Source organism: Mandrillus leucophaeus, unplaced genomic scaffold (genome assembly GCF_000951045.1).
Source record: "Mandrillus leucophaeus isolate KB7577 unplaced genomic scaffold, Mleu.le_1.0 Scaffold60, whole genome shotgun sequence".
NCBI classification, from domain to species: domain Eukaryota; kingdom Metazoa; phylum Chordata; class Mammalia; order Primates; family Cercopithecidae; genus Mandrillus; species Mandrillus leucophaeus.
The window spans coordinates 5826425-5840751 of record NW_012106475.1 but is presented as its reverse complement, the minus strand read 5'-3'; the positions used below and the strand labels follow the sequence as shown (position 1 = coordinate 5840751).

The following is a 14327-nucleotide window of genomic DNA, read 5'->3' as shown; positions in this document are numbered from 1 at the left end:
CAATCTCGGCTCACTGCAACCTCCGCCTCCCGGGTTCAAGCAACTCTCCTGCCTCAGCCTCCTGAGTAGCTGGGACTACAGGTGTGCGCCACCACGTCCAACTAATTTTTGTATTTTTAGTAGAGATGGGGTTTCATCATGTTGTCCAGGATGGTCTCAATCTCTTGACCTCGTGATCTGCTCGCCTCGGCCTCCCAAAGTGCTGGAATTACAAGCGTTAGCCACCGCGCCGGGCCTTGCTTTCATTAGTTATCCAAGCCACGATGACCTGGTTGTGTTCATAGAAGAAGGTAGTGGTTTTCAATTATCATCATGTGCACAGAAACCTCTTGGGGAGGGGAGGGTGGAGGCATGTTAAAATGCACATTCTCAGCCCTCACCCTGGAGAATCTGACTCATAAATATGAGGTGGGGTCCAGGAATTTGCATTATTAATAACCTTCACAAATAATTTTGGTGCACGTAGCTCATGTACAAGATCTTGAAGACCCCTTATCTAGGAAAGATGGTATTTGAATAGGGGAGGTGCTGATTCCTTTCTTTCTTTCTTTCTTTAATTTTCAAGGATGCCCAGTTGATGCTATTGTCTTGGAAGCTCCATTTACCAACATGTGGGTTGCAAGTATCAATTATCCTTTGTTAAAGGTGAGACTCTGGTTCAAGGGATCAAAGCAGGCTATTTTGATACAGTGTAGGCTATTTCTACATGTCTATGTTTATTAACAGTCTTCCTTTTCTTAAGTAGTTTCATATGTTTTTAAATCATTCTAATCTGAGACAGTTTATTAACCATTTACCACAGAAGGGAACCCATGGCTTTCGGGTTTGATATTTCTTTTATTTTCTTCTAACGATATCTCTTTTATAATTTTGTAGTAGATAGACTTGCCTTAAGTTTATTCTTTATTTTTATTTTCTTCTTAAAAGTGAAAGCAAACATTTCATGCATCATTTTTGAGCCCTATGAATGTCACTTATATATCTTTCATAACTTTATCGTAAGAAACTTTCTAGAGAATTTAAGGAAGCTGCCAAATACTTTTACACAGTATCCCAGATAAAGAAGACAAACTTTCTAAGAAAATAAGTACAAAGGCTGGGCATGGTGGCTCCCGCCTGTAATCCCAGCAATTTGGGAGGTTGAGGTGGGCAGATCACAAGGTCAAGAGATCAAGATCATCCTGGCCAACATGGTGAAACCCCATCTCTACTAAAAATACAAGAATTAGCTGGGCATGGTGGTGCGTGCCTGTAGTCCCAGCTGCTCGAGAGGCTGAGGCAGGAGAATCACTTGAACCTGGGAGGCGGAGGTTGCAGTGAGCCCAGATGGTGCCGTTGCACTCTAGCCTGGCCACAGAGCGAGACTCCATCTTAAAAAAAAAAAGTACAAAGAATTGGGCCACAAGACACAAGATGCAGTTTAAAAATATCTATTGTTGGCTGGGCGAGGTGGCTCACGCCTGTAATCCCAGCACTTTGGGAGGCTGAGGCGGGCAGATCATGAGGTCAGGAGATTGAGACCATCCTGGACAACATGGTGAAACCCTGTCTCTACTAAAAATACAAAAATTAGCTGGGTGTGGTGGCACACACCTGTAGTCCCAGCTACTCAGGAGGCTGAGGCAGGAGAGTCGCTTGAACCCGGGAGGTGGAGGTTGCAGTGAGCCTGGATCACACCACTACACTCCAGCCTGGTGACAGAGTGAGATTTTGTTTCAAAGAAAAAAAAAAATCTATTTTGTAGACTACCCTAACTTTATAATCTTATTCTATACCTAATGCTCAATTGTTTATAGTTGTACATCCATATAAATGTTAGCAAATGAGGGGGGGAGAGAGAGAGAGAGAAAGTCTTAGAAGGATACATGGCCTCAATTTAAAAATTATTCTACATTGTTGTTTCATACTGTAAGACATCTTGGAGTATGTTACTCTAACAACTTTAGGAATTTTTTTGTACAATAAACCATCATAGATAGAATTCCATCGTAGAGAGAATTTCTGAAACTTACTTTTCAGGGAAAAGTAGCTCACCACTTCCTAGGACAGTGAGTTCAAATAATCACATACTCTTGAAAATGGCTTTAATATCTAAGTTTACCTAAATATAGGAATCCCCTCTACAATGCAAAATACTGAACGCTGAGTAATTTAAGATATAATAAATAAGATATTTTCAATTGGTTCTAGAAACTGAACATTCATTTTAATACAATATAACCATTATTTGCATATCTATCATGTTACTCTAAGTCACTACTAATGAATTCATTAAATTGTAGGTGTGTAACATAAGTCAAATGCAATCTTTTTATTTAGTTTGTTTTTAAAAATGTGTTAATGTTGAAATTTAGCAAAATAAGCAAAATACATGATTTAATGAGCAATTATAAACTGAACACCCATGTAACTATCACCTATGTCAAGAAATGAGCATCACCCACACTCTAGAAGTCCTCTGTATTTTACTTCCTAATCCAGTAAGCCTTATTTTAGATGTAATCCTTAGTCCTTAGATGGAATTCTTAGATGAATTTTATGGTAATCATATCTATGCATTTATTTATAGTGTTACCACCTGTATATGCATCTCTGAGCAATATTGTTTTGTCTGTGAACTTTATATAAAAGTAAAATTCTATAGGATATATTTTATTTTTTTACCCAACATTATATTTGTGGGATTTTATTCATAATGTGTATAGTATAGCTGTAGGTTGGTCATTTTCATTGCTATATACTATTCCATTGTTTGTACTTACCAAAATTTATTGATCTATTGTGTTGTTTATTATATTTGTATTACTTTCAATTTGGGGAAATTAACAATATTGTTGTTATGAATGTTCTTGAACCTGTATTCTATAAACATGTACAAGAATTTCACCGGGGTATACCCTAGGAGTGGAATTGTGGGGTAATAAGATATCCATATGGCCAACTTTAATAATTATAGTGCAAGTTTTCCTAAATGACTTTACCACTTTACTCTCTCACCAATCCTGTATGAGAGCTCCAGTTGCTTCAAATCCTTGCCCTCATATTGATATATCAATATGGCTTTAATTTGCATTTCCCTAATAACCAGTGAGGTTGGGCAACTTTTAATATGTTTGTTAGCCATTTGGATATCATCTCTTGTGAGGTACTTCCATTTTTCAGGTGGATTGTATTTCTTTTTATTTGTTGAATTTCTTCGTAGATGCTAGATATGAGTCATTAGAAAATTATTTGTATTGTAAATATATTCTATTATTTTGTTTTGTCTTTTCACTTTCTTAAAGATATGTCACGATAAAGAGGTTTTTTTTTTTTTTTTTTTAAGACGGAGTCTCGCTCGGTTGCCCAGGCTGGAGTGCAGTGGTGCAATCTCGGCTCACTGTAAGCTCCGCCTCCCGGGTTATGCCATTCTCCTGCCTCAGTCTCCAGAGTAGCTGGGATTACAGGCGCCCGCCACCTCGCCCGGCTAGTTTTTTGTATTTTTTTAGTAGAGACGGGGTTTAACCTTGTTAGCCAGGATGGTCTCAATCTCCTGACCTCGTGGTCCGCCCGCCTCAGTCTCCCAAAGTGCTGGGATTACAGGCGTGAGCCACCGCGCCCGGCTGATAAAGAGATGTTTCTAAATTTAATGTGGACCAATTTACCAATATTTTTCTTTATGGTAACTTTTGTGTCATTTATAATAAAACTCTGCTTACCCAAAGATTATGAAGATACTCTTCTATGTTGTCTTCTGGAAACTCTATTTTATCTTTTACCTGTAAAGCTATAATCCACAGGTTTAGATTTTTGCATGGAGGCAGGGGTTCTTATGAATGTCTAATTGGTCTAGAGCCATTTATTAAATGAACCTTCCCCACCACTATGCAATGCTAATGTTTGCATATATCAGTGTCTATATACAGAGAGAGAGAGGTCTGATGGTAGGTTCTCATTTCTCTCCTTTGTCTATCTGTCAATCTTAATCTACTATAGTCTTTTAATTACTATAGCTTTATAATATGTCTTGATATCTGGTTGTATAAGTTCCTCAGCTTGGTCTTCTTATTCAAGATTGTCTTGGCTATTCTTAACCCTTTCGGTTTCTGTATACATTTTGAAATACACTTATGTTCTACAGAAAACTTGCTGGGACTTTGGGATTGCATTGGATCTATTTGGGGGACTTGAGATCAATTTGATGGACTTGGTATCTTTCTAATATTGAGTCTTCAAATTCACGAGTATTGTATTTTATTTATTATTTATTTATTTAATTGTACATTTATTTCTCATTTAGGTTTTGTTTAGTTTCAGTTTTAGGTCACATTCTCCTAGAAGCAAAGCCTGAGACAGAGATTTGGTGTGTTTGATTTATTGAGGAAATGTTCTTCAGGAAAAAAATCCCAAAGGGAATGAGGGTAGTAGAACTGGAAAGGGGAAGAGCAGAACAAGGATGTGACCTCAAGCAAAGTCTAGCTTTGGCCTGATTCAGGTGGGGTGCTAAACTTTGAGGTAAAGGGCCTGCTGTTTCTGCCATCCCTAGGGTAGGCAGTGGAGGAGGGGCGGGAGGATGGCATAACCTTTTAGGAGTGATGGCTTCTGTTATCTAAGAATAAGGAGAAGCAGCCAACACTCACAGCAGAAGTTTATTAATTTTGTCAGTCTTTTCAAAGAACCAACTTTGACTTTGTTCATCTTCTGTGTTATGTGGTTTCTATATTTTTAATTTCTGGTTTTACCTGTATTATTCCCTTTCTCATATGTTCTTTGGATTTAATTTGTTATTATTTAAAAATTTCTTCAGATAGTACTTAAAACCATCTAATAATTTTTACTATTTTTTTCTAATTTATGCACTAAGGCATACTTCACCTAAACCACACTTCAGCTGCATCCAAATTTTGAAGTGTGTTCTAATTATCATTTAGTTCCAAATACTTTATAATATTATTGTGATTTCCTCCTTGACTATATGGATTATTTAGAAGTATGATTTATAACTTCTATGCATTTGGGCATTTGATTATGTTTTTTAGTGATTTTTACCTTAATTATCTCAAGATCCAAGAATATTCTGTGAATGATTTTAGTCTTTTGAAATTTGTTGAGACTCGCTTTATGTACTAACGTATGGCCAATTTTGGCAAATTTTCCATATGCTTGAAAAGAATGTGTTCTGCTGTTTTTCTTGCAGTATTCTATGTATGTCGATTAAATCGGGATTATTAATCATGTTCAAATTTTGTCTATTGTTACTGATTTTTTGGACTGCTTGTTTTTTCAGTTACTCAAAGAGGATTATTAAAATACCTCATCTTGATTGTGGAATTGTTTATTCCTATTTTAGTACTGTCAATTTTTGTTTTAGTTTTTTTGAGGTTATGTTGTTAGGTACATATGCCTAATAATATTATGATTTAGTTTAGTTTTTTTTTTTTTTTTTTTTGAAACAGAGTTTCACTCTTGTCGCCCAGACTGGAGTGCAGGGACGTGATCTCAGCTCACAGCAACCTCTGCCTCCTGAGTTCAAGTTAGTCTCCTGCCGCAGCCTCCCAAGTAGCTGAGATTATAGGCATGTGCCACCACACCTGGTTAATTTTTTGTATTTTTAGTAGAGACAGGATTTCACCATGTTGGTCAGGCTAGTCTTAAACTCTTGACTCAGGTAATACACCTGCCTCAGCTTCCCCAAGTGCTGGGATTACAGGCAATAGCCACCCAACCTATGATTTAGTTTTCATATCTTCCAGGTGGATTCTCATTTTCATCATAAAATGTTCACCCTTTTTGTGATCAATATTGCTTCTTGACTTAAAGTCGACTTTGTCGAGATATATTTGTATATCTTTGTTTTGATTAGTGTTTGCATGATATATGTTTTTCTATTACTTGATCTCAACTTTTCTAAATTCTTGCATTTAATATATATCTCTTGTAAGTGCCATATAGTAGGGTTTTGATTTCTGATATAATAAACTTTATTAATTGTAGTATTTAGTCTATTTATATTTTATGTAACCATTATATATTGAGGTTCAAATATACTTTCTTATTATGTTCTTTTTTTGTATCATCTGTTCTGTGTTCTTTTGCCTCTAGTTTCTTGCTTTACTTTGACTTGGCAGCTCTGTCTCAAAGAGAAATATGGTGTCAGGCTCACTTCTCTGATCACTCCTTCTCTCTAGGATCTAAATGTCTCCAGATCTCACTGCCTTGGTAGCTCTCTGACACCTTCAAGAAGAGTTTTAAAAAAATACTTTGTCCAATTATTCTAGTTGTCTTTAGTGAAAGGTTTAGTCTGTAACAATTCTTCTATTACTAGAAGAGGTAAATTTCCCCATTCTTTCAAGTTTGAGATTTAATTTAAAATGTCATAAACTTTAGTTTAATAGGTACTCTAAGGTCTAGAAGTTTAATAGGTACTCTAACGTCTAGAAGTATAACAGTCCTGTGTATTTCACAGTCTTAAAGAATGTTGGCTGTAGTGTCAGACTTGCCAGGTTTGATTTCCAGGATTGTCGTTTAATAGCTGTGTAAACTTACTTTTAATGCTTTGACCACCTCATCCGTAAAATGGGGTAATTATAGTCTATTCAAGATTGCTGTGATAATTAGGTGAATTAATATATGAAACACATCTACAGTTGTGCCTGGCAGAGAGTGAGCCCTCAGTGGATGTCAGCTTTTTTTTTGTTTTTTTTAATGCTCAGTAGAATGCCGTAACTGATCATTAGTGAATAAGAAGGTGTAAATGGAGTGAGACATACAGATGTAGTAAAAGGCATGTGTTCTCAACCTCAAGAGGCTTTCTGTTTAGTTGGGGAGACAGGACACAAATAGGAGGTATAAAGTAACAGCAGGGATTTCTATGGGTCTCTTTGGAATCAGTTTTGTTACTCAGAATCGAAAGGCAGCATGATGTTGTGGAAAAGAGCGTGGGCTGTGGAGCCACTCAGACTTGGGTTCAAATCTGTCCTTGGCCACATACCCTTTATAACCTAGGTAAGTTGTTTCTCCCTCTCTATGTTTTCCTATTTTTTTACTAAGGGGTTGACGACGCCTACTGCACAGGGTCATTGTGAAGATTGAATTAAGGAAGATAATGTATGTGAAGTTCCCAGCTGCTAGTAAGCACTAGACAAATACTTGTTCCTTTCTGTCCCCTTTCTGTTACAAATTAGGCTAAGGTGTTATGTATGGCAGGAAAAGGCAGGGAGAATTGAAGATAGGGAGAATTACAGAAGAGAGAGGCTTTGCTCACAGGTGTGGCCAGTGAAGACTTCACAGCGTATTGGACCTAAGCTGCTTTCTTGAAGGTGAGGGAAAGCAGTTAGGAAACAGCGCAAGGAGCAGGTGCATGTGAACGCAGACCCTTGGCAGGAATGGGGCAGTTCTATGTCGTAAATAGCCTGAGAGTTAATAGAGGGCTTCCACACAAGCCTTTCACACTCGTTATTCTTTTAAATCCTCACGGCAACTCTGTGAGTTTGTCATCACTGCTTCCACTTAGAGATGAGACAAATGGAGACTTAGAGGCTTGCCTAATTGTCACATCTTATAAGAAGAAGAAATGAGACTCAAACCTACATCTTCTAATTACAAGCAGATAGACTGGAAGTGAGCAGGGTTTGGAATGAAAGACTGTGACCAGATGTGGATGGGGTTGCAGGTTAGCTGGGAGTTGTTGTTTTCAGTAGATAGTGTGACATGCCCAAAGCTTTGTAACAGAAGATTTAATATAACTGGTAATTTAAGGATGTTTATCTGGTGGTATTACAGAAGAGAGAGGAAGGTAGGAAGACCAATTAGGAGAGCCCATTGCCATGGTCTAGGCTGGAGGGGAAGGTATGACCTGTGAGTCTCAAAGGGCACTCCAGGGTGGGAGGGAATGAGGAATAATGAGAGTAGATTGACCTGGGTTTGCTTTCTTCCTACTCTTTCAGAATTTAAGATGAATTGCTGAAGGACTTCTCTTATTGAATTATCCTCAGGGGATTCTTAGTTCAGGGGGTGAGAGTACCAGAAGACAAAAGAGAAAACAAAACAAGAAATCTTGCCCTTGGCATGGAAGAGGAGGGAGAAGAAAGAGAAGGAAAGGCAGTGTCAGGAAGTCCAGAGCACACCTGAATGCAGTTCAGTTGCTGTGAGACCAGGCCAGAAAGTTCAGGCCAGACAAATCCCACAGAACCAAGGAGATTCCGGCCGGGCGCGGTGGCTCATGCCTGTAATCCCAGCACTTTGGGAGGCCGAGGCGGATGGATCACCTGAGGTCTGGAGTTCAAGACCAGCCTGGCCAACATGGTGAGACCCTGTCTGTACTAAAAATACAAAAATTAGCTGGGCGTGGTGGCAGGTGCCTGTAATCCCAGCTACTTGGGAGACTGAGGCAGGAGAGTCACTTGAACCCAGGAGGTGAAGGTTGTGGTAAGCCAAGATCGTGCCATTGCACTCTGGCCTGGGCAACAAGAGCGAAACTCCGTCTCAAAAGAACAAAACAAAACTATACAAAACACCAAGGAGATTTCTGGGGAATAGCAGGCCTAAGTCAAAACTATGAAGCAGAAATTTGTGTTTAGTGGTACTGGCTCACCTATTTTATACCCATTTCCTTACCACAGTCCCTAAAATGACATGAATTACTTCCTAAAATCAGAAAAATTGTATTTAAGTTTATTCTATTTAGAAAGTCTCTATTCAATTATTACAGTTCATAGTAGGAGACTATTAACAAATGACATTATAGCCATGGGGCAAGTTTTAATTTCTTTTTCTTTTTAAAAAATTGTGAAGCAGAAGTTTGTATTTATTGGGTTCAACCTCCCTATTCTGTGTGTATTTCCTTCCCTTGGCCATGTCCCATTTACTACCCACTCTACCCCTCCTCTCTCAGGCACAACATGAAAATGTATAATACTTTGCTTATTTTTCCCCTTTGCAAATTTATTGCAAATGTAATCCCAGCACTTTGGGAGGCCGAGGCAGGCGGATCATTTGAGGTCAGGAGTTTGAGACCAGCCTAGCCAATATGGCGAAACACCGTCTCTACTAAAAATATAAAAATTACCTGGGCATGGTGGTGCATACCTGTAGTCCCAGCTACTTGGGTGGCTGAGGCAGGAGAATTGCTTGAACCCAGGAGGCAGAGGTTGCAGGGAGCCAAGATTGCGCCACTGCACTCCAGCATTGGCAACAGAGTGAGACTCTATCTGAAAAAAAAAAAAAAAAAGATTTAAAATCTGGGACAGGCATGGTGGCTCATGTCTGTAATCCCAGCACTTTGGATGGTCAAGACCAGAAGATGGTTTTGAGCCCAGGAGTTCAAGATTAGTCTAGGCAACATGGCAAAACCCCTTCTCTACAAAAAATTAGTCAGGTGTGGTGGCACATCCCTGTAGTCCCAGCTACTATGGAGGCTGAGGTGGGAGGATTGCTTGAACCTAGGAGTTCAAGGGCTGCAGTGAGCCATGATTGTGCCACTGCACCCACTCCAGTCTAGGCAGCAGAGTGAGACCCTGTCTCAAAATAAAGAAACAAATAAATAAAATAAATAATACCTGAAGTTCAGTCATTCTAACATGAAAATGACAGATAATAACAAAGTGTACACCAGGGATATTTGCATAATAGACTCATTTTGTCTTTAGCAAATATTTATCAAGTATCTATTATGTACCAGGAACTTTTCTAGTTTCTGAGGATACCACAGGGAATAAGAGAGTTGTGGTCCATTTGCCTATGAAGTTCATATTGTTGGTGGAGAAATAGATAGAAGATAAATACATTTAAAAAAACCCAATAGTGAGAAGTGCTGTGACAGCATCAAAATAATGTGATGGAGAATGACTGGGTGGTGGGAGCAAGGTTTGATAGCTGTTATGGAAAACAGCTCTAAAGAAATAGCATCTGAGCTGAGACCTGCCTGAGATGAAGCCAGCTGATAGGAAAATCTAGAGATCTCAGGCTGGGGTAAAAGTAAAGACAAGGGCCTTGAGGTGGGATCAGGCCTGACATGTTCCAGAAGCAGAAGCCAGGAGGTGGACAGGAAGGGCCTTGGTGATAGGAGATGAGGCTGGAGAGGGAGGCAGGCAGCTGCCGGATTCTGCAAGGCTTTGGAGGCCAAGGTGATATGTTCAGGTTTAATCCAATTGCCTTTGGAGGGTGTTAAGCAAAAGAGGACTATAATCTGATTTGCACGTTAAAATAGTCATTCTAGTTTTCCTGTGGGAACTGGATTGTGGTAGGGTGATTGCAGCTTAGTATAAGCAAAAGATGAAGGGTGGCTTAGGCTAAGTGATAGTGGGGATGGGGAGAAATGAATGGGTTTGGGATACAGTTTTGGAGGCAGGATTCAAAGTTTGTGAGAAAGGTGCAATATTGCTCAGGGTTTCTATCCTTTACTCCTTATTTCCAGATGAAATGGATGTTTCTGGGGCATATAAACTAACTTACATGTTGACTATGTGAGTCAAAACATTGTGAAAGTGGTTTTAGCTAGCATTCTAGTTCTTGGATTTTGCTATTAAACAACAAATTTAGTATGTCCAGAATAAGCGTTGTTGTATCTGGAATCCTGCAGTCATTGTTAAAACCTAGAATGTCTTTTAAGGCATTGGCAAATTAAATCATATTTAAAAGTTTATAATGTTCAAATTCTCTCAAATCAATTTGCCATGTATTGTGTATTTTCATCAGAATTTTTGACTAATCAGAATATTCTGTCCACCAACTAAACCAGTTACGTTCACAGTAGAAGCAATTTTTAGGTTTTGCATACCACTGCTTCTATATAGAAAAGTAAGAGTTAGTGATGCCATTTGTAGGAAGTGAAAACAAAATGTTGACGGTGATGATCTATGATGGCAGGATTATGTGTTTCTTCTACGTTCCTTTCTTTTTTTCCAAATTCCCGACGTGCATTACTTTTTGAATAGTAGAATTTTTTTGTTAAGTTTATCATATTTAGAGAGTCACTACTCTCTGTGTTACCCTGGTTCATAGCGAAAGACTATATAACAAATGGCATAGCTATGGGGCAAATATTATTTTTTTTTCTTTTTTAAAAATAGATTTACCGGAACGTTCCAGGATTTTTACGTACATTTATGGATGCCATGAGAAAAGACAAAATAGTCTTTCCTAACGATGAAAAGTAAGTTAATGATGAAAAGATGTGCATTATTACTGTATCTAAAGGATTCTAGGGGAAGCTATCATGTGACTTACTGGATGGTGACATGAGACATCCTGAATATCATTCTTAGAATGTTATTCTGTGCTTCTTAGATGGGCACTAAGATTTGGGTAAAGTATCTATGAATTTTTAGTATTTGCTATTTTCCTCATGTCTAGTTCAATGATTTCACCAATTCAGTACTATCTCTGAATTCATACAGGAAGTTGTATATCTATGGCCTATCAAGACCTTTTAAAGGGCTGAGAGTATTAGCGTATGCCTTTAATTCCAGCACTCTGGGAGGCTGAGGTGAGAGGATAGCTTGAGCCCAGAAGTTTGAAACCAGCCTGGGCAACATAGGGAGACACCATCTCTACCAAAAAGTTAAAAATTAGCCAGTTGTGGGGGCACATGCCTGTCATCCCAACTACATGTGGGGCTGAAGCAGAAGGATCACTTGAACCTGGGAGGTTGAGGTTGCAGTCAGCTGTGTTGTGCCACTGCACTCCAGCCTGTGTGACACAGTGACATCCTGTAAACAAACCAACATACAACTCCCCCCCAAACAAAACAAAATGAAACAAAACAAAACCAAACAAAACCTTTTAAAGGTCCTCTAGGATCTAGCCTAACATTTCTTGAGGCATCTCTGACTTCTAGGCCCTTTTCCCCATATAACGAAAACTCATCTACCATCTACCTTACTAACGTGACAGCAAATCCAGTGACTAGAATTTATCAAGTTAGCCTGTCACAGTTAGAGAATTTAAGAAAGGTTCCAAATAGACAGTTGTTGTCAATACTTTTTTCTATGTCAACATACTTGAGAAAATCCAACATTCTCAGGGCTGTCAGTGAGTCACTGTGGCAGAGATGGATGGGTATCAGGATTTTGGGGGGATAGGGAAGCATTGTTTGAGAAAGTAAGTGGAGCGGGAGACAAGACATTCTTCATGCCATAGCCCTTTTGAATTAGCAAACTAGGGGGTTGACCAGGAAGCTAATCAGACCTGTTAACTGCGTGTCCATCCTCTACATTTATGGAGAAAAGTAAACAAGTTGCTACAAAGAGGTCTCTGAATCTGTCATAATTTTTGTTTTATTGAGGTTTTGAGTTTCGTTTTCTTTTTTAGTCTTTTAATAAAATATTTCAGATGTTACAAAATAAGGTGGAGTAAAGAAGAATATAAGGTTCTTCTTACACTGTACAAAATCAATCTTTCAGTGTTTTTTTTTTTTAGTATTTCAAAAAATCATGCAGAAGTAAATTAATTAAACAGCCAATTAAATTGCATGAGTAAATGGGAGCGAGGGAAACTTACATGGAGAAAAAAAGCTACTATGTGAAATTTTAAATGTATGATATTGTTATTCTTTGGAAGGAAGGAAAGATATTTCTTGTAATTTAGACAGACCTTGTGTTTTGCTAAAGCTTTAACTTAGAAGAGGAGAAATCTCGATGTATAATTCTTTAACTGAATGCTTTTCTTCTACTTGTCCCTAGTGTTAAATTCCTTTCTTCTCCTCTTCTCATCTTACATGGAGAGGATGACAGGACAGTGCCTTTGGAATATGGGAAAAAGGTAAACTAAGAGCTCAATGCTGACTGAAATATACTATACTTATTTCGTCATTTTTTTCATTCAGCCAAATTTTGATTAGAGCTGAAAGGAGAGTCTCTGACATTACAGGAGATTCTCTACCCCACTAAATAGCCTCCATAGGTTTATACAATGGGCATCAGTGTCCTTGGCTCCTTAACTCGAAGGAGTGTTTGTGGCAGAGCCTGGCTCCTCATCTGGGTTGTGTGGAGCTGCAGGTGTAGGGTATCCCAGGCTGCTATGGGAACCTCCGTGTTGTCTATTGCAATGGCTCTAAAATAGAAGATGCAGACTTTTTCCTTTTAAACAAACTTCTACTAGAGTGGGTCCATAGGAATTGCTTGTCATTTTGCAGTGGGATTCAAGCAGGGAAGGATGAGGTTTTATCAGTAGTCTATATTAGCTGAGCAGCATTCAGATCTTTAGCTGTAGAGACAGCCAATTGGGGATACGGAGAGTTCTTGCGTCTCTGACTTAATGGAACAAACTCCCCAAGTTGGCTGTTTCTGTATACTTTTAGGAAAATTGGACTAGAAAATCTACAGCTTTGAATGGCAAGCTTTTGAGTCTCTGTCTTTCTGTCCCTGGCAGCTCTATGAAATTGCACACAATGCATACAGGAACAAAGAGAGGGTCAAGATGGTTATCTTTCCTCCTGGCTTCCAACACAACCTGCTTTGTAAAAGCCCCACACTGTTAATAACCGTGAGGTAAGAGTTGCTTTGCTAAATGTGAGTATGTTGCCCTTCAAGGCAATTAGGGCTGCTCTAGCTTACTTAGGCCACAACACGAAAATGTATAATATTTTGCTTATTTAGGTAGGGAAAGTGTGTGAGCTGATCTGGGTCCTTTTTCTACAGAGATTTCCTGAGCAAGCAGTGGTCATGAGTCTGGGAGGAGTGGAAATCTTCAATGAAGACTTGGTCCAAACACTACCTGTGATGTGTATTGTTTTAAGTAAAATTGTACTGGGCTGGTCGGATGAGCTGAAGCCATTGACTTCTCTACAAATCACTTGCCATTTTAACAACAGAAATCACGAATGTTAGGCAGTATGGAATGTTCTTGTTTATCATAATCTACTTTGTAAAACATGCTGAAATCTCACTGTGGAGAACCAAAATTTGGTACAATCTAGATCCTATCTAAAAATATGTAGTTATCAAACATCCTATGGATATTTGTGAATAAGGTAGTTGCTATGGTCCGAATGTCTGGGCTTGCCCCCCAAATTATGTTAAAACCTAATCACCAATGTGATGGTTAATAGGAGGTGGGACTGAGCTCTCATGAATGAGATTAGTGCCCTTACAAATTATGACCAAAAGAGCTCTTCACGCCTCCTACTGTTTGAAGATACAGTGAGAAGGCTTCATCTGTGAACCACAAAGTAGCCCTCATCAGACACTGAATTGGCCAGTGCCTTGCTCTTGGATTTTCCAGCCCCCAGAACTGTGAGAAATAAATTTCTATTGTTTATAAGCTACCCAGTTTATGCCATTTTGTTGTAGCAGCCCACAGGGACTAAGACATTGGTCTTTGGTTTGGACTCAGATAGCAGTGTAAGAAAG

The 14327-nt window shown here is 38.8% G+C and overlaps 1 protein-coding gene across 1 annotated transcript in view; it reads left to right on the top strand.

The window, feature by feature from the left end:
- The window catches only part of ABHD12B (abhydrolase domain containing 12B), a 27448-nt gene extending 13206 nt beyond the window's left edge, over positions 1-14242 (top strand). The window contains exons 8-12 of the mRNA XM_011999744.1: positions 566-645; positions 11049-11131; positions 12660-12738; positions 13348-13466; positions 13617-14242. Of these exons, the coding sequence (XP_011855134.1) occupies positions 566-645; positions 11049-11131; positions 12660-12738; positions 13348-13466; positions 13617-13644 (389 nt within the window). The 3' untranslated portion in view covers positions 13645-14242. The remainder of the gene's footprint in view (positions 1-565; positions 646-11048; positions 11132-12659; positions 12739-13347; positions 13467-13616) is intronic.
- The last annotated feature ends 85 nt before the right edge of the window (positions 14243-14327 follow it).